This window comes from Poecilia formosa, unplaced genomic scaffold (genome assembly GCF_000485575.1).
Source record: "Poecilia formosa unplaced genomic scaffold, Poecilia_formosa-5.1.2 Scaffold16, whole genome shotgun sequence".
Classification (NCBI taxonomy): domain Eukaryota; kingdom Metazoa; phylum Chordata; class Actinopteri; order Cyprinodontiformes; family Poeciliidae; genus Poecilia; species Poecilia formosa.
Window position 1 is genome coordinate 769,892 of NW_006799955.1, and position 25,390 is coordinate 795,281.

At 38.9% G+C, this 25,390-nt stretch overlaps 1 protein-coding gene and 2 long non-coding RNA genes across 8 annotated transcripts; 1 reads left to right on the plus strand and 2 right to left on the minus strand.

Annotated features, from left to right (window-relative positions):
* Positions 1-1,505: 1,505 nt before the first annotated feature.
* LOC103134228 (glycine receptor subunit alpha-2-like) lies at positions 1,506-16,903 on the minus strand. 6 transcript variants are annotated; one of them, XM_016668574.1, is made up of 9 exons: positions 16,138-16,903; positions 15,376-15,497; positions 11,562-11,773; positions 8,868-9,091; positions 7,140-7,222; positions 6,894-7,031; positions 6,587-6,801; positions 4,496-4,645; positions 1,506-2,939 (listed from the first exon to the last, which is right to left on the minus strand). In XM_016668574.1, exons 1-9 carry the CDS (start codon positions 16,221-16,223, stop codon positions 2,667-2,669), a joined length of 1,503 nt encoding a protein of 500 aa, XP_016524060.1. In that variant the 5' UTR covers positions 16,224-16,903; the 3' UTR covers positions 1,506-2,666. The 6 variants fall into 6 exon arrangements, with proteins under 6 accessions (XP_016524060.1, XP_007546438.1, XP_016524061.1 ...); XM_007546376.2 differs by having other exon boundaries at positions 11,562-11,629; positions 16,138-16,901; XM_016668575.1 differs by having other exon boundaries at positions 11,706-11,773; positions 16,138-16,901.
* On the plus strand, positions 11,767-21,114 carry LOC107835623 (uncharacterized). Its single transcript, XR_001661431.1, has 2 exons — positions 11,767-12,792; positions 20,894-21,114. It is a non-coding gene; the product is annotated as an uncharacterized LOC107835623 (long non-coding RNA).
* A 1,490-nt stretch (positions 21,115-22,604) lies between these two features.
* LOC107835622 (uncharacterized) lies at positions 22,605-25,021 on the minus strand. Its single transcript, XR_001661430.1, has 2 exons — positions 24,238-25,021; positions 22,605-23,597 (listed from the first exon to the last, which is right to left on the minus strand). It is a non-coding gene; the product is annotated as an uncharacterized LOC107835622 (long non-coding RNA).
* Positions 25,022-25,390: the final 369 nt, after the last annotated feature.

A 25,390-nucleotide genomic window follows, 5' to 3' on the forward strand; every position in this document is an offset into this window, starting at 1 on the left:
CAGGTACTCTGACTTCACAGTCCAAAATCATGACTGCTGGGTTAATTTGTTTCTCTACATTGCTCTGAGGTGCTAGTGTACGTCTGGATTGTTGTTTGGCTTGTCCTACAATGAGATGAAATGTAAAGCAATTCGAAGGGTGTTACTACTTTTGCAAGCACGATGCATATTTACTCTTTGTTTAGTAATTCACCACATTTATGAGTCTCAGTTGAATTATTCCACACCCTTCAGATTGAGCAAACGCCTTTTCTGAACACATGGTATGGGTAATATGAATCATTGAGGGCATTTCTCCATTGTTTACTCTTCTCGATTTGCCAGTCAGGCAGCAGTCAAACACAAAGTGACAGAATCTTTAAACTGCAGTGTGAAGTCCATTATCGTCACACGTTCTTTGGATACCCGCTGTCAGATCGCATCTTCATCACCCGAGGCCACCCAGTGATCCATCACTCACATCGTCACCCTGACTTATTGGCCCGGAGAAGAGAGGAAAGCCTTTCCCATATTCCATGACATGATTCTCTACCTTGCCTTTATGACCAAACATTAATAATTACTAAACTTGTTTGTAATTTTTAAAGTTTAGTAGTTAATAATTCACATGCCGTATAAATCTCCCAGCATTTTCATTTGGCCCCTACAGGCTGGAAACAACAGACTAAACTGACTAAAGTTCTACCATCTTAAGAAATATAAAGATAAAATCAAAATTAGTCAAAAACGGCCATTTAGAACACTGACTCCTAAGGGTTAAAACAACTCCAGTCTCTACACTTATGACCGTTTATGTTAACATTTTTTTAAGTGAATGTTTGCTGTTTGCTTTGGGCAGTTATTTACACTGAAATGGACTAGGATAGGAGAAAGTCCATCTCTACTGATCTTCCTTTATAAATAGACATAGTTAATTTAATTGTAAGGAACTTTCAGATTCAGCAGGGGATCAAATAATTATTTCTCCCACTGACTGTACATGCTCTGAGTATGTTGGCGATTTTTGCCTTGATACTTTGTACTTTTTAATTTTTGATTGCTTTGTAATTGACTTTTCGAGAACAAAATGGGAAAATCTATCGATGGATGTTTAATATCAACACTACATCAAATTGTACTTTCTGCACCCACTTTGCCAACTGTTGATTTACAGTGATTTTCTATATTCTTGTCATAGTCTTCTGTAAGAAAATATGGTATATGTCTGCAACAAATAGCAACTACTATCAGGGTCACTTTGATCCACTTTCATACTTAAGGGCAACTGACCTAAAAATAATGTTTTTAGACTGAGATAGGAAGCTGGAGTACCCAGAGAGAACCCATGCATGCATGGGGAGAACATGCAAACCCCATGCACAAAGATCCAAGGTCGGGATTCAAACAGGACCTTCTTGTTACAAGGCAACAGTGCTACCAACTGGCCACATTTAACAGAACCTCATGTTCAAAATTTTGAACTACTCTAGTACTTTCTTATACATTTCAGGAGAGGATAAGGTAAACATGATGCACAGTCAGTTTTATTGATATACAAGCCAGTAAATCGTATTTCTTCATGAATAGCGTTTAAGAAAAGATATTTCCCAGGAGTGCAATTGCCATTAGCTGCTCTGTACTATGAATGTTGAATGAAGACTTGTTCTTCACTGCTGATTGCATCCATGAATACTCAAAGTGAAGGAAATAGTCTGCAGTGGAAGCTGAATAAGTTTACACAAAGATATCAATTTTATAAACATAACCTTTGAGTCATTACAATAAATATTTCATTTAGCTAAATCTACAAAACAGAGTACGAAATATACCTGGAGTAATTACCTGGGGTATAAATAAATATGCATATGACAACACAGAATAATGTACAATCAGAGTTTGCTTGCCCAGTTATACATTTGTTTAAAAGTCAGCCTGTGACAGCTTATTTAATAAATCACTTCAAAAATGGAAGGCAGAAATTAAAAACACGTGAACAAAATTCACAACTTTGTGTGACATCAGTTATCCGTGAATACTTGTTAGATAGAAGCGTGGAAAAAAAATACAAGAGCATAGCACTTCATCCAAACCAAATCAAATATCTAAGGCTTCAGGTATTTCATAAAAATGGAATCTCCAGGCTCCTTCCCCAGATTTCCATCTCCTTCCTTCACAGCCGTACCTGAGACGTGCAGCTCCTTAATATTTAATACATCTATACATGCTCTGCTTGCTTAGAACTTATTTTAGACAGAGAGGAAGAAGTGCCAAAAAACAATACTACACTATAAAACAGTTTGAACATCCTCGATAAGAAATTTTGCATCAAAAAAGTCTTTGAAGATCTAAGCTAGCTACAGTCACAAACCCATGGAATGTTTCCTTCGTTGTAGAGATGCCTGGGCTGGGGGATTCAAGGGGGTTTTGGTCCATCTTCTCCAGCAGCGAACTAAGTCTGCATCAGATATTATGGAGCAGTACAAGAACAAACAAAGCATCTTATTTTTCAAGAACCTTCACCTCACCAGATACAATAGTATTTGATCTTTATGACGCATGAACATTGTACATTATCCCTGAAAAAGCGTCTCCATTGTCGCCGTGGTGCCTCTCGGCACACGGTTTCCCGAGCATTTCTCAATTTGAGAAATGGGAAGATAAAACGTTATCAGCAGAGGGTTAAGCCATTACTGTTTGTGAACGTCTTCGTGTCGGATGATCTTATATGTGATCCAGTAGAAGACGTTGAAGATCAGAAAAGCCAGCGGGAAGGCCGCCCTGGAGATTGTGTCTATCCGCTTGGCTCTGTCCACAAACTTTTTCCTCATAGCGTCTATGTCCTTTGGAGTTGAAGGCTGGGGGTTCGTGGCGGGAACCGCATTCTTAACAGCCGAGCCATCCTTTGTTGGCATGCACTGGCTCATGTTGTACCCAGTTAAATTAAAGCGGCCTTCATCCTCCTGAAAAACAAGGGAATATGTGGATGATGGCTGTATGTACGGCTCAAGTGTCGCGCTTTGCGTTTCAGTGGCCAGAGGCACGCATTTCTGTAATACAGTGATTATACATGAATGTTAATCACAAGATATTACAAACTCTTCTAAATTAATTAGAATTCACAGGATAACCAGATGCACTTTAATGAAAAAGCAATGGTATGACTGCTGCAGGGGTTGAATCTTAATTTCAACCAAACAATATTAGTGCAACGCATCTCCCATTTCACATTTACCTGCAACTTTCTACAGTTGTACTAAAGTGCAGAATGGACGCTGAAGGGCATGTCAGTAGCTTTCTAGTAATTGCATATGCTCAGTGTTTACTTTACAACCCTCTTTCATAGAGAAATTAAAAGTTTTATGATGTCATTTTGATTAATATTTGAACGTCTGTGTGAACTAGACACCCAATAAATACACTGATTTTAATTTATCACTTACTTATCGAGTTTTGAATGTGGCATAGGGGTGTATAAGGGTATAGAGTTCACAGTAATGCTTCATTACAGCAAAGTAAACTTTGACATAACTCTTATTTATGCTTAATAATGTCTAGCTATCTTGGGCTGAATGTCATAACCTCTCTGGTATAGGAGTGCCACTACGTGTTTAAATAATTCTTAGCTAAACTAAAGTCAGTTTAAGTTTATTTTGCAGTAAGTTCTTTAAAATGTCTGAGGCTTAGAAGTTTCCAACTTTCTAACTCTAAAAGTTTGATGTTGCTTTTGCTTATATTTATTTCCTGTTATTAGCGCCCCCTATTGCTCAACCTTTACCTAACCTTGCAAATCGCTTTTTATTTACTTCACAAAGAAAAACATTCAATTTCAAGCACAATTTACTCAAGATGTATTAACGCAAATAATTTCTGATACATTTTTTGTCACAGAATTCTAAAAATATTCTCAGGTGAAAAACTCTGTATCTGGAAAAATCAAAATGTATGCATTAATTCCAATAATATGAAATATTTCACAGAAAAAGCCAAATAAAGAAGGATGCCAGATCTAAAGTTGGTTGTGCTAACTGAACTAAAGCTAAAACTGATATCTTAAGTTACAAACTTCAGATTAGAGTGATAGGCTTGAAGATAAACTGCTAATTAGACTAACAAATGTGTAGCCTTATTCAAGGATTATGTTTTTAAAATAAACAAGGTGCTTTTGTGATTTATTCAAAAGGTCTGATCTGCACATACGTCACATTTTTGGGCCATTAATTTCCATGTAGAGCCAGGGTGCTAACCTGGTTGTTGGTATATTGTCTGGTAAATTTGTACCTTTTTGTGCTACATAGACCTCTTCTTTTTGTAGCTAAATGGGATTGGCCTGCTCTTTCAGGTGCACATACAAATCCTGCGGTCGTGTTGCACCTGCTTTCAATATACTTTTTCTTACTTTTTGAAGGTGATTTCGGTATGTAGATGGAAAAGAAAACTGAGCCACAAAGTCACACTGGTGTGCTCTCTAAAAGTGTCCTATGCAAACAGCAGCCTTGTGAAATCTTTGAAACCTTACCTTGTGATTCCTTCTTTGTCTTCGCCTCAGGCGGAGGAACTCTTTCTGTTGCCTGGAGACAAAATTAACCCCAGCATATTCTAGCAATGCAGCAAATACAAAGAGCAGACACACAGCCATCCAGATATCAATGGCTTTCACGTACGAGACCTGAGAGACAAAACAGAATTTCTTTGTTAGTCCCAACAAGGTGACAGCATCGACTCTCAAATCAAATGCAGTATGAATTTTTGATTTCACTTTAAAATGTGATCCAGCTATGAAACTTAAATCAGAGTTTCCTATATTTATTCACTTCATGCGCTGCAAAGTTTATTACACATTTTGTTGGCTAAATGTGTCATTCAAATAAAAATAAGTAAGTGCAGATATCAAAAGTGTTTGCTTGGAAGTGTTGCCTGGTTGCTGTTAATGTCACTGTTAGACTGGCACATAACAATAGAAAAATAATCAGTTATACCTCTAATGCTGGTTTTGATCTGTAATTTTTGGAAAGTCGAGCATGAAGTTTGCAGTTTTTCCTTCCCATCCCTGAGACCTCGCCTGTGCATCACACCAAACGGCTTGTTCAGAAAGCAACTCAGAAATCCGAGGACCCTTAAAGGCACACTGAGTTATTGTTTCCACGAGTCAAAGCTCTCAAAAGCTCCTCTTGAAATATTTATCAGCACGTCTGTGTTTTCTGTGTCTTTCATGACGCCGACTGTAGCCTTTGATAATGATGAGATTGATTGATCGCTGAGATCCAACTCAGTGTGCCAGAGGACTCTTCACAGTGAGTGTGTTGCCTGTTTTCCATAATTGAAAATAGGCGTTTGCAGTGTTGCTGTGCTGTTTGTAATGCATACATGGTCTCTGTGACAATCATGCAAAACCAATTGTGATGTTGACTTCAGGGTACATTGAATGAGGAGTACAATCATTGTAGTCTTGCTTCTGATTAACGACAGCCGTGTCATTTGAATACAATATACATTTATTTGTTATTTTATTGTGTCATTGTGGTTGTATTTGTGTTTGTGTTTGAGTTGAGTGAGAGCTTCTCTTCTGAAACATTGCTGCCATAGTTTTAAGTGCCATCAACATTCACTTAAAATAAAGACAAAATGTGATGAGTGCAACTCATCTATTCATGACAGACTTAAGTTCACATGCAGCAACTCCATGCTTTTTTTTTTGTTGAAGCCTTTTGTGAGGTTTGTGTTGAAAGATACTATATAAAAAATGTTTACTTACTCACATATTTTTTGTAAAATCAGAACACTCATAAAACATAAGTGTTGCTTGATTGATAAAATTCAGTGACATAAACACCCTGGAAAGGTTTCCATATGCTTATCACGACCATGACTGTCACATTACTTTGACTTTTCAGCGATCTAACCATCAATAATCTTCAATTATTTTTTAAGCACATGCACTGAGGGTACAAATTAGACTTTCACTTCTTCAATTCTCCTTCTCTCTCCTTTTAGACAAACCATTATTTCATGATGTGTTCAAATCTTTCCACGAGACTATGTATTCAGCTTCTTCTATTGACAAGTCAGACAAGGAGAGGAGATAATCAGACAAGCAATCAAGAGGCCAACTCTAGAAGAGCTGCAAAGATCCTCAGAGGGGCAAGTGTGGGGGTTAGAAATCAGTTCATATACAACTATCGCTTGTGAAGTGCACAAAATTGGCTTTTGCAGAGAAGTGGTAAAAATAAAGCAAGAAGTCCGCCTCTGCCACAAGCCACATAGGGAGAACAGCAAGCAAGTAGAACGTGCGCTAGTCGAAAGACATCCAAACGCAACCTTTCGGCCTTAAATGTGTCGAAACGTAAACACTGTCCATTAACTTGAACACATTATCCCCACCATGAAACATAGTGATGGCAGTATCATGCTACGGGGATGCTTTTCTTGAGATGAATGGATCTAAATACAAGGTAAGGAGTTTTAGGAGTATGAAAGGAAGACGATGTACTACAGCCAGATGTTCTGCTGGAAACATTTATGTACCTCTGAGTGACACTTTGCACTAAAATAAAAGATCTGCCATCCTGCATATTACTTGTTATGGTCAGAGAGAAAAATATAATTGTACCTTTGGAAGAGAAGCTCGAGAGCCAGAGCTTTGAGTGGTCATCGTAAGCACAGTGGTGATGCCCAATGCAACTCTTGCAGGAGCAGCATCCATATTTATCCAAAAAGACACCCATGAGAGGATGACAATGAGAAGTGACGGAATGTACATCTGGATCAGGTAGTAGCCCATCTGTCGTTCCAGGTGAAATTTAACTTCGATGCAGGTGAATTTACCTGCAGCGTGGGAACAAATGTAATTCGATTAGACAAATGCAATTCAGAGAGGCTAGGTTAATTAGACAGAGTGTACTTAGTTGTTTTCTGACCAGTGTTGTAATGCTTAGTGCAGTAGCCCAGCTCTTTCTCCTCCTTCATAATGAACTGAGGCAGGGTGAGTCCCTCTGACACCTGCACTGCGCCGTTCTCCAGCCACTCAAAAATTAGGTCATTCATGGTGTAGCCAACTGAAGGTAATAAATGATGGGAGGAGTATAGATAAAGAGCAGATTATCCATCAGAAGAGTCCAGAAAACAAACAAAAAAAAAACATAAGAGAAACATCAAATGCTCACAACTTTCCAGCTGCATCGTACAAGTTTGAACGTCCATGGGAAAGTTTTTCAGATCCATCGGACAGGACAGAATGAGAGTCAGCCTGTGATATAAGAGAAGGACGTATTATAAAACAAGGCGGGTCCGGCCCAATATGTTTATGAAACCTTGAACTGGGGCCTCAACACATGATTTGACAATAGATTGAAGAATCACGTTACTGTCCGTACACTTTTTTTTTTTGCAATCTCTGTATTGGGTCTGGTGAGAACCTCCGTTGTATCTCGTAGGATTCCCTTCGACGGGTTCCCATCACACTTTCATTACTGCAACTTATTGTTTCAGTGATGCATTGTGGTCGGCAGTCTGCCCGCTCTGTCATTTCTCCCCGCCCCACCAGACTGAAGAGTGTGGTTAACCACCTTTCATTTCTCTCATTCACCTACTCTACCGCTGCACCTGTGCACCACTCAGCCCTGAGCTGCTCGCCAAATGGACTCAAAATTGATCTATGTTCCATTGCATCTCTGCTGAAAGAAATTGAATGGTGCACGTGACAGAGGTTGTATTGAAATAAGAGGTAACCTGTTTTCAAGTCTTGTACCTGGACTATGTTTACAGTTAAAGCCGAGAAGACCCTATAAATGTCACACACACACAGTGTAGTCTCTAAGCTATGCTGTGCATAGAGGAGAAAATAAAGGGAAAAAAAAAAAAACTTCTTTCTTTTCTTTTAGATTTCCATCCAAAGCCCCTGAGATGAGCTTGCCTTTTTCAATCTGAGCTCTTTTCAATGAAAGAATAATATGAATAAAAACAGCCTTAGAAATCCACTGATGTTCAACATATTAGAGTATTTCAAAGAAGTGAACATAACAGATAAGATCAATTTAAAATGACATGCTTTACATCTAGAGTCTTTGAAGTCTGAGGACATTCAAGAAAAGCAGTAACTGAATGTCTTCTGGTGGAATGCACGCTGTGGAGGTTTGGGTTTATAAGGGATTGGATCGTTCATTATTTCACTCAGAACTCTGAAACTCCAGCTAAAACTTAAATTAGTTGTAACTGCTAACAGTTCATCAGCTCTTGGGAGAGGTTAAAATATGCAGAAATATGTAATAATATCTGAATAAAACAGCTATATACTTTAACTCAGTAGATTCTGTTCTAAGGTAGAGAAGGCTGCATGTGACTTGCAGGTTTTCACATCCTTTAAACTTTTCCACATTTTGTTACATTCAAACTACAAACTTCAACACTATCTGTTGGTATTTTATGATTATGATTGCCCACATTAAGTGTATTATAAATGTGCAATGGAAGGAACATGTATAATGACTTCTATGTTTTTCATAAATACAAATCAAAAATATATATTTTTTGTATTTACATTTAGACTCCCTCTCTACATCCAGCTTTCCGATCAGTTCAACTTGCAAGTTTATATCGTCACCAGCATTCAGAAGCATCTTCCTTTGCAAAATAACTCCAGCCTTTCAAAGTTCATAGAGAGAGTCTGTGAACATCAGTGTTTATGTCTTGCCGCACATTATTTGGATGTTGACTGAGCTATTCTCCAGCCTCAAGTCTTGAGTTGGTTGATTTATCACATAAAATCCAAATAAAACTCATTGAAGTGTAAACACAGCAAAATATGAAAAGTCAAAGTGTGTGTGTGTGTACATGTGTAAAGCGATGCAGAATACCTTTTTACAGCTCTGATATTTAAAATTGCTCAACTTCACCTGATGCTGTAAAGCACATTTCCATCCTTGAAGATGCGCAGCAGCTTGTTGTCCGTGGTGACGTCGTGGAAGTTGGCCCCCTTCTCGTTGGCAAAGAAAAGATCTGGCTTCCATATGGAGTCCAGCATGGAAGGGTCCAGGTCGAGCGAGGAGTCTGGGTATTTACTATACGCCAGCCGTGGGTCATTCCACTTCTGCCTCAGGAAGATGTTCACTCTGTAATCCTGCAGAGACCACAAGCAGCTTTGCATATTTGCTGCGGAGCAATTTGGTGCTGAGAGAAATGCATGCTGGCGATGGTAATACCAGTCGCACATTATCTTGTTTTAATGTGCCTCTTTTTCATTTAGAAAATGATAATAACGATAATAACTTAATAATAGTTACAGTAATTCTATTTTCAGATGCATGAAAATATGTTTCTATCGCTGATAAATAAGGCAATTTATCAAGAAAGCAGGAAATTACACCAAAGGTTATGCATCACTTAAGCTATGTAATATGTAGATTAACACACTCTGTCCACATTTACATCACAAACTGGGGAGCTTAATTTAAAATGTACAAATACTCAAAGCACACATCAATATATTGTTTGAAAGTTTACATACTATAATAGAAAATGATCTATTTGGATCATTTTCCAGGGTGGAATCATTCCTGTGAAACATGATGTTTGGGTTCACAAGTTTAGATTTACAAGTCATTTTCTCTAATCTACCCAGGTTAAATATTTTAAAATATATTTATGTGCATTCACTGAATCCTTTATTTAGTTAGCGACCACGGTCGGAAGCCGCAGATATTTCCTCACTGGTACGGTAAAAAATACTGGTTACTCCAATGAAAATAACAAATGGAAAATCTACGGAAGGGGTAGCTTAATTATGAAGGAAAATTGGAAATTTAGAAATTCTTTTTGGAAGCTGTTTGTAATTTGGATATGTCATTTGGATGTACCAAGCTGAATCAAGTCGAAAAAATTACCCAAATATGAAACAAATTTGTTTGAGGTGTTGTGGAATAGCTCATGAATCAAAAAGGCTCAAATGTTTTATGCCATCGTGGACAAAACAGATGCGTTCCGGAAAAAAAACAACAATTTTTGGGTCAAATGAGAGGCTGACTGAAACCAGTGGAACTAGTTCATCATTCAAAGTGAATGGAATAGGAAAGAAGGAAAATTATCTCCAGATTCCTCAACTAGACTTTAAATGAACAGCCAGTTGGTTGAACTTTGGACATCAGGAGATATTCTAACAAGACAATGGTCCCAAACAAACAGATGTTTGTAAAAAGGACTAGCAATATATTTGAGGAGAGAACAGAACTTCAATCTTTTTAACAATTTGCAGACGATGCTTAAAACCTTATTCTGTGCCACAATATCAACCGAAATAAATTAGGTTCACCATTTCTACTAGAAAGACCGGTCCGCCTGACTGCAGTTTAATCTTCAAGAATATTGAAAGATACTGATAAAATTATACAACTTGTTGATGACAACAATACTCATGTTGTTGAGGGGCAATAATTTACCAGATATTAACAGCAGTGTGTTTTTATGTTTCAGTCTACCATATATGGCTTAGACAAAGCCCTCAATAAATTCAACTTGTGAACCCATGGATAATGATCCCAGTCAGAATAAAGAACAGATTAAACATTGCACTGAAAGCTCAATATTATCATAAGATTCATGCAAAGTTGGCAGATATGTCATCATTTATCATTCATCATCAAGCAACAAAATAAATCATAAAATAATTTCCACATTAACAAGCACACATTTTAATTTAGTGAAGCTTCGAAACTTACACTATTTTCCTCTCATCAAACACAGTTTTGCAACGTCGCAACACAACACTGGACGATTAACGGAAAGGTCGGTGAGTGAGCATAACTCTAAAAACATGTTTTGCATCAGAACATCCATCATCGAGGTGCCCATAGAGTCTTAATCATCCAAACATGTCGTCTCTTGATCAGATAGTGTTACAATTTGACCTAAGCTGACCTTTTCCCATTGGTTTCTTGTCAGAATTAGCATTTGTAGAAGGTAAATAAATGATGGATTAGTACAGCTGGATGAGTGGAGCTCTGATACTACAGTATGAACTGTCAGAAAGCTCAGTTGCTCAGAGTAATTGATATGTCATGATGATGAAAAGCCCTTATGTTGTTTGACATTTCATCAGCATATTGGCGGTTCCAAGTATTTGCCATGCCTGTCTGAGGCTGTGTAATTCCCTGGCAGTTGCGCATCTTCCCGCTCCCTGCACAAATTAACATTTTCCATTTATTATCTAAGTGGTTATTATCTCTCATTATGTGTCCTTTGATCTTGATTAGTTTGCATGTTCTCATAGATGCTATGTTTTTTGTTCCTCCCCATTTGACAAATGGATGCTTCAGTACGAAGTTTAACATTCCCTCTACCTCCTGCTGCTACTTATTGATTACGTTCAAACTAAATTACTTGTTTGAGTTTGTTGGAGTTCAGACATGAGCAAACATGTTTACAAAGGGCCACATGGGGACAGAAATCAATACTTAACCCGCCAATTGAGTCAGTGATGATCATAAAAGATGCATGAATTAAAGTAGGAAACAAAAACATAGCTGGGCAAAAACATAATGATTAAATCTGGATTCCAGAGAAGAGGTCAGGGCTTTGCACAACACGCCACTCACCATAGTAGTTTCTGCTATTGAACCAAAGCTGTTGATAAATATGTTGCAGGTAACATTAACTGGTGGACCTGCAGGTTGAGGAATAAATAACACATTCACAAATCGGACAGGGAAGACGTCAATATAAAATCCAGAAGAACTCACCATCGTCGTCTCTGTGACAGAGCCGAAGCTGTTGATAAAAATATTGCATGTAACGTTTACAGGAGGACCTGTGAAATGGAATGACAATGACATGACAGGGGGAAACAAAACCTTTAACCACATGTTTAAGCAGGGCCTTTGAGGTGAGAGTGAATTTCGGGCTGCTGCTTTGCCGTGTATTCAAACATGCATCAATACAACAAGCAGGCTTCTGTATGTCATCCGTTGCGGTGGCAAGAGTTGTATGTGAAACTGCTGCATCTGCTTTTTGGGCTCAATGCTTGACAAGAGCAATTAAAATGAAACTTAACGTTATGTTTGGTTATTAGCATTGGCTTAATGATGTTTGAAATGATGTCTAATGGAGGTAATCCTTCAGGGGTAATTTGTCGGTAACACATTGAATAGAGGATTCATGCACACAGAGTCAAAGACATGCAAACACACAGAGTGGTGCGTCAGCTGAGGAATGAATTATCTGAGCAGCAAAATTTCCATGGACACGAAAAAGAAGCTGTTCTTATATCATACAGAGGCTTGCAGAAGTATTCACACCCTTATCACATTTTGTCACACTATAACCACAAACATCAGTGTATTCTGTTGAGATTTTACGTAATGGGTCGATACATAGATGTGCCGTGAAAGGAAATTGATACATGGTTGTCCAATTAATGTTTCTATGAAAGCACAATACCACCTCTTTGAAGTGGTAGACAGGTTTGTATCACGCATGCATGTATGCCACAGAGTTCAGTGTTGGTCTCACCTCACAAGCAAAACCCTCTTCCAAACATTTGCTTTGTCCACTTTATTGACTTGTAAAAAAAAAAAAAGAAAAAAAAAATAAAACCTTAAAGGGACTTCTAAGGACTTTCTTTAAACAACGCCTTTCTTCTCGCCTGTCCTCCGTCAGGCCCAGATTTGCTGAGGGCATGATTAGCAGCTGCCTTGTTGACAGAATTTCCCACCTGAGCTGTGGATCTCTGCAGCTCCTCCACAATTACAGTGGATCACGTGGCTGCTTCTCTGAATAATGCTTCACTTGATGGGCCTGTCCAACAAGTGGAGATGAAAATGCAAACAGGTGGACTCTGTTTGCTAATGAGGTGTTTGCTTCTGAAGGCAATTGAATGTAGAGGATGTTATACTATCAGAGAAAAGGGGGCTTAATAAGAATACACACCAGATTTTTAATTATTCTTTTTTAGATTTCTGTTTCAAATTTTGAACTACAAACTAGTTTTCTTTCCTACATGCTGTCACGTTACATCCAGATAAATTGTATTTAGTTTGTGGTTATAGCATAAAAAAAATGAAATTGAAAGAGGAGTGAATACTTGAGGTACTCATTGGTGCTGCAAATATAAGTTGGGGTTATGATCAGAAAAAAAAATCATCAAATATATCAAAATCACTATAAAATGTTCATTTGTAATAAATTAACAAAGCAAATGTATTTGATAGTGAAAGGTCATGCTTCAATTCTAAACCATCAAATAAACATTTTCCCTACAACAGAATAAGGAAATCTATCCTATATGCTCCAATAGGGAAGGTAGGTTTTCTCTGCAGCTCCCTGAACTAAAATATCTTTGCAAGACTTGCATTACGAGTCACAGCAAATCTTTCTCCCCAAGCTGATAAGTGAAGTTGTAAGCTCTTCCTACTGCCTTTCCCCTGTGTTTTCCACATCAATATTTCATGGCTCTCTGTATTAATATTTGCCTCTGTTTGTTGTCAAGTTTCCACATTTTTACAGCAGAAAGAGGTAACTGGCAGCAGCTCCTCATAACAAACTCGGCATTGGAAATCTAGGTCAGCCTCTTTAGAAACACGGTTCGACACTCTTCAAAGTACGTCTGGCAGGTTCATGAGCAAAAACTAACTGTTTACAGCACAGCGGCTTAATGTGTATGCGCTTGTTTTCTGACTGCAACATGTGAAGCTCTATGTGTTTAATACAGAGAGAGGACCCCGCTCTCACCTCTAGCATTAAAACAACCAGGTTAAATCAGCAAAAATCGATGTTTTATGTATCAGTACTATCTAAAAATATAACAATTCTTCTTATCATCTCATATGTGTCACAGAAATCTTGACATGTGCCAGATTCCCCTAAGAGACAAAGAATATATGGCATACAGGAATTAAATATTCATACCTTCTTTCACATTTTTTTGTTGTTGTTTTTGTTTCAGTTAAAAACTTTGACTCTTTTTATTCAGAGTTTATGTCATACACAAACACAGTGCAGTGGATAATAGTCAGGAAGAAAAACAAACAAGTTTACATCTGAAAAGTGTGATATCGTTTAGTGAGTGCTTAGCTAAAACTGAGTTATTACTTGACAAGACCAACTTTCACTGCATTTACAACTGTATATGTTCGGTTGTACCACCAACAGATCTGAACATGTTTCCACCATATTCAGAGCATAATAGCTAAGGCTCAGTTCGTGTTATCAACAAATTTTAAGAGATTCTCTATTGGAAGTAAATCTGGACTTTGAGCAGCCATATTAAAAAGTTTTTATTTAAACCAGTCCATTGTAACTCTTAAAGCTTGCAGCTGTGAACTTCTTCACAGTTTTATCCCTGAGCAGTCGGATATATTCCTTGTTCTTTGTGATGCTGGTTGCTCACAGATGTTCTCTGCATAACCTCTGAGATCTTCACAAAACAGCTGCATCCATGCTGAGATTAAATTGCCTGCAGGTGGACTCTATTTACTATAGATAGTCGGTGGAACTGAATTGTATTAAGTAGCATTGGATTAAAATTATTATTATTATTATTATTTTAAAGAGGACTACACTATGTGGATTGTTTAATTTTAGTTCCACCTCAATAATGTGCTACTATATGTTTGTCTGTGATGTAAAAATTCCAAGAAAAATGTATTCTATATTGTTGTGACCCTGTGAAGGGCTGGTGACCGTGTCTACACCACCTCTTGCCCTATGACTGCCGGAGATAAACACCAGTCCCCTGTGACCTTGCAAGAAAACCGAGGTACAGACAATGGATCGTTGTGCTTTTCCCCGTCCTGTATTTTCAAGCTGCTTTACCTACTGGAGTCCATGGACTGTAACAAACAACATCCCAGGTGACCCCAGAAGCTAAGAGTGGGCCTTAGCCCCCCATAAGCGAAACCTTTGCTCACTCAAAACCATTCCAATGACAGAAGCTGTGTGTGTGTCCTCAGCATCAAAGCAACAACAGCAGCAGAGCCTGCAGTCTAGCCACTGGGGCACCATCAATCGTCTAGCCGGCATCCCTGTCTGAAGTGAGAACGTGTCTTATTTCTGTGTTGCTGGGATATTTCCAGCTCCCGATTCTGATCTCACATTTAATAAAGGTGGATATTGAATTTTAGACAGCTTTCAGATAAGAAAACCATCATTGAGTGGCACAGTGTGGACTGTGATTAAATCTAAGCAGGGTCCTCGCTGTTACTGTTAATTGAAGTGATTGATTGTTGCCTCCGAGTTGCTTGAAGCCCAGTTCCTTGGCAACAGATAGAATCCAGTACGCAACTGGTTAAAAAGATTAGTGTTTACACTTACAGTGGCATTTCTGTGGCTATTTATAGTTCTCAAAATGTGGGAAGTGAAATGTGTGTGTGTTTGCGTGCGTGTGTGGTGAGACTCATTTGGTTGCGGACAAACCTTTGAAATTGGGTCTAATTCGTGCATCGTACCCGGACGTGCGACCCATTAAGGAGTCCAGAAAGTCTGATGGAGACATGTTGGAGGAGGACCTGGGTTCGTACTCTTTGGCGACCACAGCTCTGGAAAGCACACATGGTGAAGGGGAGGGGAGAAAAGAAAAAAAAAAAAAGCACTTGATCAGAAAGAAGTCGCAGCTCAGAAAGCAGGTGTTAAACCTTATCGGTGTAGCCCAGGAGCTGCCTGGGAGTCAGAGGCGCTCACAGAAAACGTGTGAGTTGCAGACACACCCGCACACAGACGTATATTAAGCTATCAGATGTGATTTCCCTTCCAAAACAGGACTAATCTGTTCATAACACGAGAATCCCACAGAGATGCATAAACGTGCAGGTGGAAGCAGCAATAATTTTGCAGCGATGGCTCAGCAATTAATACGATTGGGTGCTTAAATAACATTCAGTGTTCATTTTCAACCAAGCAAAGAAACAAAACAAAACAAACAAACAAACAAAAAAAAAAAACAATTCTAAAGATTTTAAAATTTAAAATCAAATTAAACAAATAACATTATTTTGTGCTTTATCATTTTTAGTTCGTCAAATAGTTGAGCTAAATTAGGTTAAAGAAAATAAATTAGTCTAAATATTTCAAATTCCGCCGTTTTTTTAACTTCAAAATAAAAATAATAATAAAACTCAGTCGCAGTACAAACAAACAAACAAACAAACAAACAAACAAACAAAAAATCTAATTTCTTACCTGAAGTTGCTCATCTCCAGGAAGTATGTGAAGATAGCTGCTAAAACCTTAAAGAAGGATTGTTTCATTCCCGGTGGTTTCCCCATGTGCTTCACTTTTCTATTCTATTTCTTCCATATGGTTCACATCAGTCAAACACATAATCCAGACGGGAACAGCGGCGTTCTCCTCCTGACCAAGTCGTTGGCGTTCGGGCTGTCTCGGGTCACGCAGAAACGCGGGAGACATTCCTCAAAGCGGCCAAAGATCATAGTTCAGTTTCACAGAAAAACTCCAGCACACAAAATCAAACTGCTAGAAGCAAAGGCTGGGAGAAACATCAGTCCTTAGGGTCGGGGGGGAGGAGGAAATAAAAATAATAAAAATAAAAGAACCGTCGAAATTATGTTAACTCCAAGACGCGTCGACTTGCAGCTCCTCTTCAGGCGGTGGATTGAGATCTAAAAAAGCTTCGACCTGCTTCCAGGCTTGCTGGCATCTATGAATTGAAACCGTTTTCAGGTGAGAGGGGCTGTCAAGGAATGAGAGAGGAACGCCTCGTTTTTTCCCCCCCCCTTCTTCTTTTTCTTCTTTCAGTTCAGCACTTGGACAGCTCCCGGATTCTTTACGCGCAGGCGCAAGGCATTTAAAAGTGACGAACGTGAGTTGAGTTCGAATAAATCTAATAACGGAGCGAGGTAATCACCGGGAATATATGGGAAATTGCCTCCAGCGTGTGTTTCACGGTGATTGACGGTTGCACTTTTAAATGCTGAATTTCTTTCCCCTCCTCCTCGTGTCATTGCTTTGAAAGGGGAACTCCTGGTGCGCGCATCCGCGTATCAGAACTGAACGTCTTTCTGTGGGGAATATTTCATATCAGGTCAAAGTAAAGATAAGAATTTTTGCCGATTCTGGGTGGGGATTCTGTCGATTTCACTTATGTTTGTATTTCAAAGGTGCATAGATTGAATGGTGAGTTATTGCTCCCAGGGGGGTTACAGAGGATTGACTGGCCGCGCTCTGACTCCGTCCTTGACTGTGTTTTCTACAAACCGTGCATTTTTTTTTCCTTCACTCCTATATTGGAGTGTTCAGAGATTGCGAAAGGTTCCACAGAATTTCACTTGGGAGCCCACTCCCATCTTCACTCCGCACACTGACATTGATCGAGGTTTATGTCATTAAACTTGAAAATGATTGAAAACTAACATTAAATTCAACGAGTAGAACTCAGATTATATAGATTCGTTGCACACATGTATTTCCTTTAAGTTAGATTGTTGCAGTTTACAGCAAATGAAAACAAACAATTCTTATGATCAGAATATTGGACATTACATAAAACCGTCATAGAAACAATTCCATACACAGAAATGCTAACACTGAAAAGTATGTCCTTGTATCTTACTGCACGCAATGTACACTCACAATCAATTATAGTTAATTCGTGATTTATTATAAGGGGCAACAACTTTTCTACATTGGGCCAAGTTGTATTGGGTAGCATCAGTGGATGCAAATAATTTCATCAGATTGTCTTTTCTTTCTGTGATATTACAACTTACTTGACGGTCAAAAACATTTAAGGGTCTCAAAACAATAACAGGAGAGATCTTCAGTGCAAATTCACACAGAAATCTCACCCAACCCCTCACAGACAGAGTTAAGACCAAAATTATTCATACCTCTGGCAGATTTAAGGATAAAGTGATCTTGTAATAGTACCAACATGTTACATGTTTGAGTTATCATAATTGACTTTTTAAACTTAAAATCTTTAAGTCCTTATGTAAGATATATGATTTTGACATAAAGTCAATTCATTCATTCATTCATTCATTCATTCATTCATTCATTCATTCATTCATTCATTCATTCATTTATTCATTCATTCATTCATTCATTCATTCATTCATATTTAGCTCTTTTCCTTTGTCAGATACATTTTTAAATTAGTTAATGAATTTATAGTAGTTTTATTTCATCCATCATGGAAATATGCATTTGTCTTGGCTTTTGGCCCTTTTGTGCTATGATTCAAGGCATCCTCACAGATACTTATACGTGTGGTATAAACAAAGAACACACCAGTGAGAAGCCACTCTGAGAGTATTTGCTACTCCAGTTGCCCTGGAAACAGATTTCCAAGGCACATCGCTGGAAATGCTAAAAGGTTGGCCTCCCAGAGTGAGACGGAGGAGAGCCGACTGGCTGTCACTGATGCAGACGACAGGAAATATGCAGAAGCCTCAGGCTGGAGGAGCTCAGGTTTAGTGGGCCACCATCACACAGACTCAGTCATTTTTAGTCCTAGTTTGTATGCATGCAAACCTGACGTATCAATACAGAGGTTGGGGTGGGAGAGCTGACAGTTTTCAGAATATGAGTGGGTTTCAGAGGCTTCTTGGACCACAGGCGTGAATGAGTCACTCCACACAAACACGTATGAGCTGTGGAGGTAGCAGCTAAAGTTACACACACAACGACTGCTTGGTTATTTCTTCAGCCCAAATTCTGGGTTGATGTTCGGCTGACGCTGTCTGGACAGGTGTTGGGTAGTTTAGACCAAACACTCAGCGTTATCAGTTTTCAACAGAAAAATAAAAAAAAAATAAAAAAAATCTTTCAGCTTAGTAGCAACTATTAGCTAAAGGATTGGATAAGTATAAAATTTCACAATATCATAGCATTCAGTAAATATATCATATTTAAAAAAATTTACAACTTTATGTTCTTTCTTGTGTCTCATTCTAAGTGCGTTTTGCGTTAGACTTTTAAGTCACTGATTCTAAGTCAGAATTGGTTCTGACTTTCAAGACAGAACTAACTCTTAAAAGTGAGCCTGACTTTTAAGTCTGAAATAGTTTGTCAAGTTTCCGTTCAGCCTCTCCTATTAGTCATCCTTCCCTCAGATCCCTGCCTTCTCCTCCAGCTGCTCTGCATTGTGTTGACTGTTCTCACCTGGTTTCTCTGCCTATTATCACTCCTCCCACATACTTGATCTCCATGGTTTCATTGCTCATCACTGCATTCTGCTTTTGTTCCCCCCGTGGTTTCTGGTTGTTTAACCTTTGGTTCTGTAAGTTCCTCAATGTCTCCACAATCAAATCTCCACTCCCATACATGCCACAGGTCTCTGTCTTGCTGAGTCAATGTTGATTGACTCAATTGATTCATTTGACTAGTCTTTAAATTTACTAGCGCTTATAGGTTTTTTTAAATTGTGGATGAAAGATTTACTTTTTTTTTTAATATAATGTTATTCTCTCATCAAAAACATACCTGGAGTGTTGCTTTGATTCTTTCATCCTTGAATCTCCCTTGGCAACCTGAATAGTTGAAACGCTTGCTCTCACAAAGCTCCTCCTTGGCGCTTCAGTCTCCAGCCGAGCTTTCACCTCACAGAGCATCTCTCCGCCGCACATCCGCCAGTCAACTCCTTCAGACTAGCAGCAGCAACAATTACCAAACACCTGGTGAAACTGTGAGCTTACATTGGGAACTGTACTTCTTAAGAAGAGGTATAGTAAATCAAGAGTAAATTGTTCTTCAGAACGATTTAAAGGGTTTAATAGGGAAACATTTTTGCACTACAAATACAATTGTTTGTTCATAATAAGTTAGCTAAAAATAATGAAAGAATTTTGCGGAGGCGTAGTTGCAGTTGCTTGGCACATACAGAGAGACTCTCCTACAAGAACACAGAAGAAATAGAAGATGTACCAATGAATATTATTTGCTTATGAGTTCTTGTTTTCATACCACTCTTTGCTTGATTTAATGTTAGTCCCTTTAACCTACCTTTTAGTATTAAAAAATAAAACGCTGAGCTTAAACAGATGTTGAAACAACCCAGAAAACAACATAACCCAAGTTGAATTGTTTTTAACTTGGCATTTTATAGAGAAAACTGAAGGGGGCGGGGGGAGGGATGTCATAAATTCATTCATAACTACCCAACCACAAGCATTGTGCTGTGAGTCTCCTCTTGACGCCTCTCATGCTTCACCGCTGCCACATGCCCCAGGGCAACATTACGTTTCAGCCTGATTCTTGGTTATTGTCCAGTTAGCAGATCATCCCTGCCTGAGGTGAAGTAATCGTCCTCTCTCTGACAGAATTACAAGTGTCGGAATCGCTCTCATGCTTGAAAATGTTGGCATTTTTTTCCACCTCGTCTGGGGATAAAACATCTGTGTGTCAACAGAAGCTGTGTGCATTGCTTCTTCTAAGGCATGTTCCCGAGCATAAATGCTTAATGCGCAAGTTAATTATTCAACAAATTCTTTGCTTTTGATAAAAAAAAAAAAAACCTTATCTTGCCAGTTATGTGGGGCAGCACCGTCACCGTCTTTTTGTGCGGACGGCTCAAATGTCACGGTGTCGGGACGGTGGCAAAAATAACATATTTTAAAACCAGAAATATTCTCTAATGAGTACATTTCTAGCTGATAAGAGACAGTCATCTTTGCACCCAAGTGCCTTATTCTCCTTTCTAAGACAGCTGCAGTTGGCACATCTTTGTGTCATGACAGCCCACCGGCGCTTCAATTGGCCATTAGTTTCCGTGAGGGAAGACTTCAGGCCAGGTGGGTCAAATAATTAAAGAAGAACAAGTTGAATCTGTGTGTTAATGAGGGGAGAGATGGATGTTTTCCTTCCTATTTCTTTGTGAAAGGAGGGAATAAAAGCACAGCTATTCTTTCAACTGAAAGTGCTTGTCTGTTCTCACACAGCTATTAAAATCTTAGCATNGAGATGAAAATGCAAACAGGTGGACTCTGTTTGCTAATGAGGTGTTTGCTTCTGAAGGCAATTGAATGTAGAGGATGTTATACTATCAGAGAAAAGGGGGCTTAATAAGAATACACACCAGATTTTTAATTATTCCTTTTTAGATTTCTGTTTCAAATTTTGAACTACAAACTAGTTTTCTTTCCTACATGCTGTCACGTTACATCCAGATAAATTGTATTTAGTTTGTGGTTATAGCATAAAAAAAAGAAATTGAAAGAGGAGTGAATACTTGAGGTACTCATTGGTGCTGCAAATATAAGTTGGGGTTATGATCAGAAAAAAAAATCATCAAATATATCAAAATCACTATAAAATGTTCATTTGTAATAAATTAACAAAGCAAGTGTATTTGATAGTGAAAGGTCATGCTTCAATTCTAAACCATCAAATAAACATTTTCTCTACAACAGAATAAGGCAATCTATCCTATATACTCCAGTAGGGAAGGTAGTTTTTCTCTGCAGCTCCCTGAACTAAAATATCTTTGCAAGACTTGCATTACGAGTCACAGCAAATCTTTCTCCCCAAGCTGATAAGTGAAGTTGTAAGCTCTTCCTACTGCCTTTCCCCTGTGTTTTCCACATTAATATTTCATGGCTCTCTGTATTAATATTTGCCTCTGTTTGTTGTCAAGTTTCCACATTTTTACAGCAGAAAGAGGTAACTGGCAGCAGCTCCTCATAACAAACTCGGCATTGGAAATCTAGGTCAGCCTCTTTAGAAACACGGTTCGACACTCTTCAAAGTACGTCTGGCAGGTTCATGAGCAAAAACTAACTGTTTACAGCACAGCGGCTTAATGTGTATGCGCTTGTTTTCTGACTGCAACATGTGAAGCTCTATGTGTTTAATACAGAGAGAGGACCCCGCTCTCACTTCTAGCATTAAAACAACCAGGTTAAATCAGCAAAAATCGATGTTTTATGTATCAGTACTATCTAAAAATATAACAATTCTTCTTATCATCTCATATGTGTCACAGAAATCTTGACATGTGCCAGATTCCCCTAAGAGACAAAGAATATATGGCATACAGGAATTAAATATTCATACCTTCTTTCACATTTTTTTGTTGTTGTTTTTGTTTCAGTTAAAAACTTTGACTCTTTTTATTCAGAGTTTATGTCATACACAAACACACTGCAGTGGATAATAGTCAGGAAGAAAAACAAACAAGTTTACATCTGAAAAGTGTGATATCGTTTAGTGAGTGCTTAGCTAAAACTGAGTTATTACTTGACAAGACCAACTTTCGCTGCATTTACAACTGTATATGTTCGGTTGTACCACCAACAGATCTGAACATGTTTCCACCATATTCAGAGCATAATAGCTATGGCTCAGTTCGTGTTATCAACAAATTTTAAGAGATTCTCTATTGGAAGTAAATCTGGGCTTTGAGCAGCCATATTAAAAAGTTTTTATTTAAACCAGTCCATTGTAACTCTTAAAGCTTGCAGCTGTGAACTTCTTCACAGTTTTATCCCTGAGCAGTCGGATATATTCCTTGTTCTTTGTGATGCTGGTTGCTCACAGATGTTCTCTGCATAACCTCTGAGATCTTCACAAAACAGCTGCATCCATGCTGAGATTAAATTGCCTGCAGGTGGACTCTATTTACTATAGATAGTCGGTGGAACTGAATTGTATTAAGTAGCATTGGATTAAAATTATTATTATTATTATTATTTTAAAGAGGACTACACTATGTGGATTGTTTAATTTTAGTTCCACCTCAATAATGTGCTACTATATGTTTGTCTGTGATGTAAAAATTCCAAGAAAAATGTATTCTATATTGTTGTGACCCTGTGAAGGGCTGGTGACCGTGTCTACACCACCTCTTGCCCTATGACTGCCGGAGATAAACACCAGTCCCCTGTGACCTTGCAAGAAAACCGAGGTACAGACAATGGATCGTTGTGCTTTTCCCCGTCCTGTATTTTCAAGCTGCTTTACCTACTGGAGTCCATGGACTGTAACAAACAACATCCCAGGTGACCCCAGAAGCTAAGAGTGGGCCTTAGCCCCCCATAAGCGAAACCTTTGCTCACTCAAAACCATTCCAATGACAGAAGCTGTGTGTGTGTCCTCAGCATCAAAGCAACAACAGCAGCAGAGCCTGCAGTCTAGCCACTGGGGCACCATCAATCGTCTAGCCGGCATCCCTGTCTGAAGTGAGAACGTGTCTTATTTCTGTGTTGCTGGGATATTTCCAGCTCCCGATTCTGATCTCACATTTAATAAAGGTGGATATTGAATTTTAGACAGCTTTCAGATAAGAAAACCATCATTGAGTGGCACAGTGTGGACTGTGATTAAATCTAAGCAGGGTCCTCGCTGTTACTGTTAATTGAAGTGATTGATTGTTGCCTCCGAGTTGCTTGAAGCCCAGTTCCTTGGCAACAGATAGAATCCAGTACGCAACTGGTTAAAAAGATTAGTGTTTACACTTACAGTGGCATTTCTGTGGCTATTTATAGTTCTCAAAATGTGGGAAGTGAAATGTGTGTGTGTTTGCGTGCGTGTGTGGTGAGACTCATTTGGTTGCGGACAAACCTTTGAAATTGGGTCTAATTCGTGCATCGTACCCGGACGTGCGACCCATTAAGGAGTCCAGAAAGTCTGATGGAGACATGTTGGAGGAGGACCTGGGTTCGTACTCTTTGGCGACCACAGCTCTGGAAAGCACACATGGTGAAGGGGAGGGGAGAAAAGAAAAAAAAAAAAAGCACTTGATCAGAAAGAAGTCGCAGCTCAGAAAGCAGGTGTTAAACCTTATCGGTGTAGCCCAGGAGCTGCCTGGGAGTCAGAGGCGCTCACAGAAAACGTGTGAGTTGCAGACACACCCGCACACAGACGTATATTAAGCTATCAGATGTGATTTCCCTTCCAAAACAGGACTAATCTGTTCATAACACGAGAATCCCACAGAGATGCATAAACGTGCAGGTGGAAGCAGCAATAATTTTGCAGCGATGGCTCAGCAATTAATACGATTGGGTGCTTAAATAACATTCAGTGTTCATTTTCAACCAAGCAAAGAAACAAAACAAAACAAACAAACAAACAAAAAAAAAAAACAATTCTAAAGATTTTAAAATTTAAAATCAAATTAAACAAATAACATTATTTTGTGCTTTATCATTTTTAGTTCGTCAAATAGTTGAGCTAAATTAGGTTAAAGAAAATAAATTAGTCTAAATATTTCAAATTCCGCCGTTTTTTTAACTTCAAAATAAAAATAATAATAAAACTCAGTCGCAGTACAAACAAACAAACAAACAAACAAACAAACAAACAAAAAATCTAATTTCTTACCTGAAGTTGCTCATCTCCAGGAAGTATGTGAAGATAGCTGCTAAAACCTTAAAGAAGGATTGTTTCATTCCCGGTGGTTTCCCCATGTGCTTCACTTTTCTATTCTATTTCTTCCATATGGTTCACATCAGTCAAACACATAATCCAGACGGGAACAGCGGCGTTCTCCTCCTGACCAAGTCGTTGGCGTTCGGGCTGTCTCGGGTCACGCAGAAACGCGGGAGACATTCCTCAAAGCGGCCAAAGATCATAGTTCAGTTTCACAGAAAAACTCCAGCACACAAAATCAAACTGCTAGAAGCAAAGGCTGGGAGAAACATCAGTCCTTAGGGTCGGGGGGGAGGAGGAAATAAAAATAATAAAAATAAAAGAACCGTCGAAATTATGTTAACTCCAAGACGCGTCGACTTGCAGCTCCTCTTCAGGCGGTGGATTGAGATCTAAAAAAGCTTCGACCTGCTTCCAGGCTTGCTGGCATCTATGAATTGAAACCGTTTTCAGGTGAGAGGGGCTGTCAAGGAATGAGAGAGGAACGCCTCGTTTTTTCCCCCCCCCTTCTTCTTTTTCTTCTTTCAGTTCAGCACTTGGACAGCTCCCGGATTCTTTACGCGCAGGCGCAAGGCATTTAAAAGTGACGAACGTGAGTTGAGTTCGAATAAATCTAATAACGGAGCGAGGTAATCACCGGGAATATATGGGAAATTGCCTCCAGCGTGTGTTTCACGGTGATTGACGGTTGCACTTTTAAATGCTGAATTTCTTTCCCCTCCTCCTCGTGTCATTGCTTTGAAAGGGGAACTCCTGGTGCGCGCATCCGCGTATCAGAACTGAACGTCTTTCTGTGGGGAATATTTCATATCAGGTCAAAGTAAAGATAAGAATTTTTGCCGATTCTGGGTGGGGATTCTGTCGATTTCACTTATGTTTGTATTTCAAAGGTGCATAGATTGAATGGTGAGTTATTGCTCCCAGGGGGGTTACAGAGGATTGACTGGCCGCGCTCTGACTCCGTCCTTGACTGTGTTTTCTACAAACCGTGCATTTTTTTTTCCTTCACTCCTATATTGGAGTGTTCAGAGATTGCGAAAGGTTCCACAGAATTTCACTTGGGAGCCCACTCCCATCTTCACTCCGCACACTGACATTGATCGAG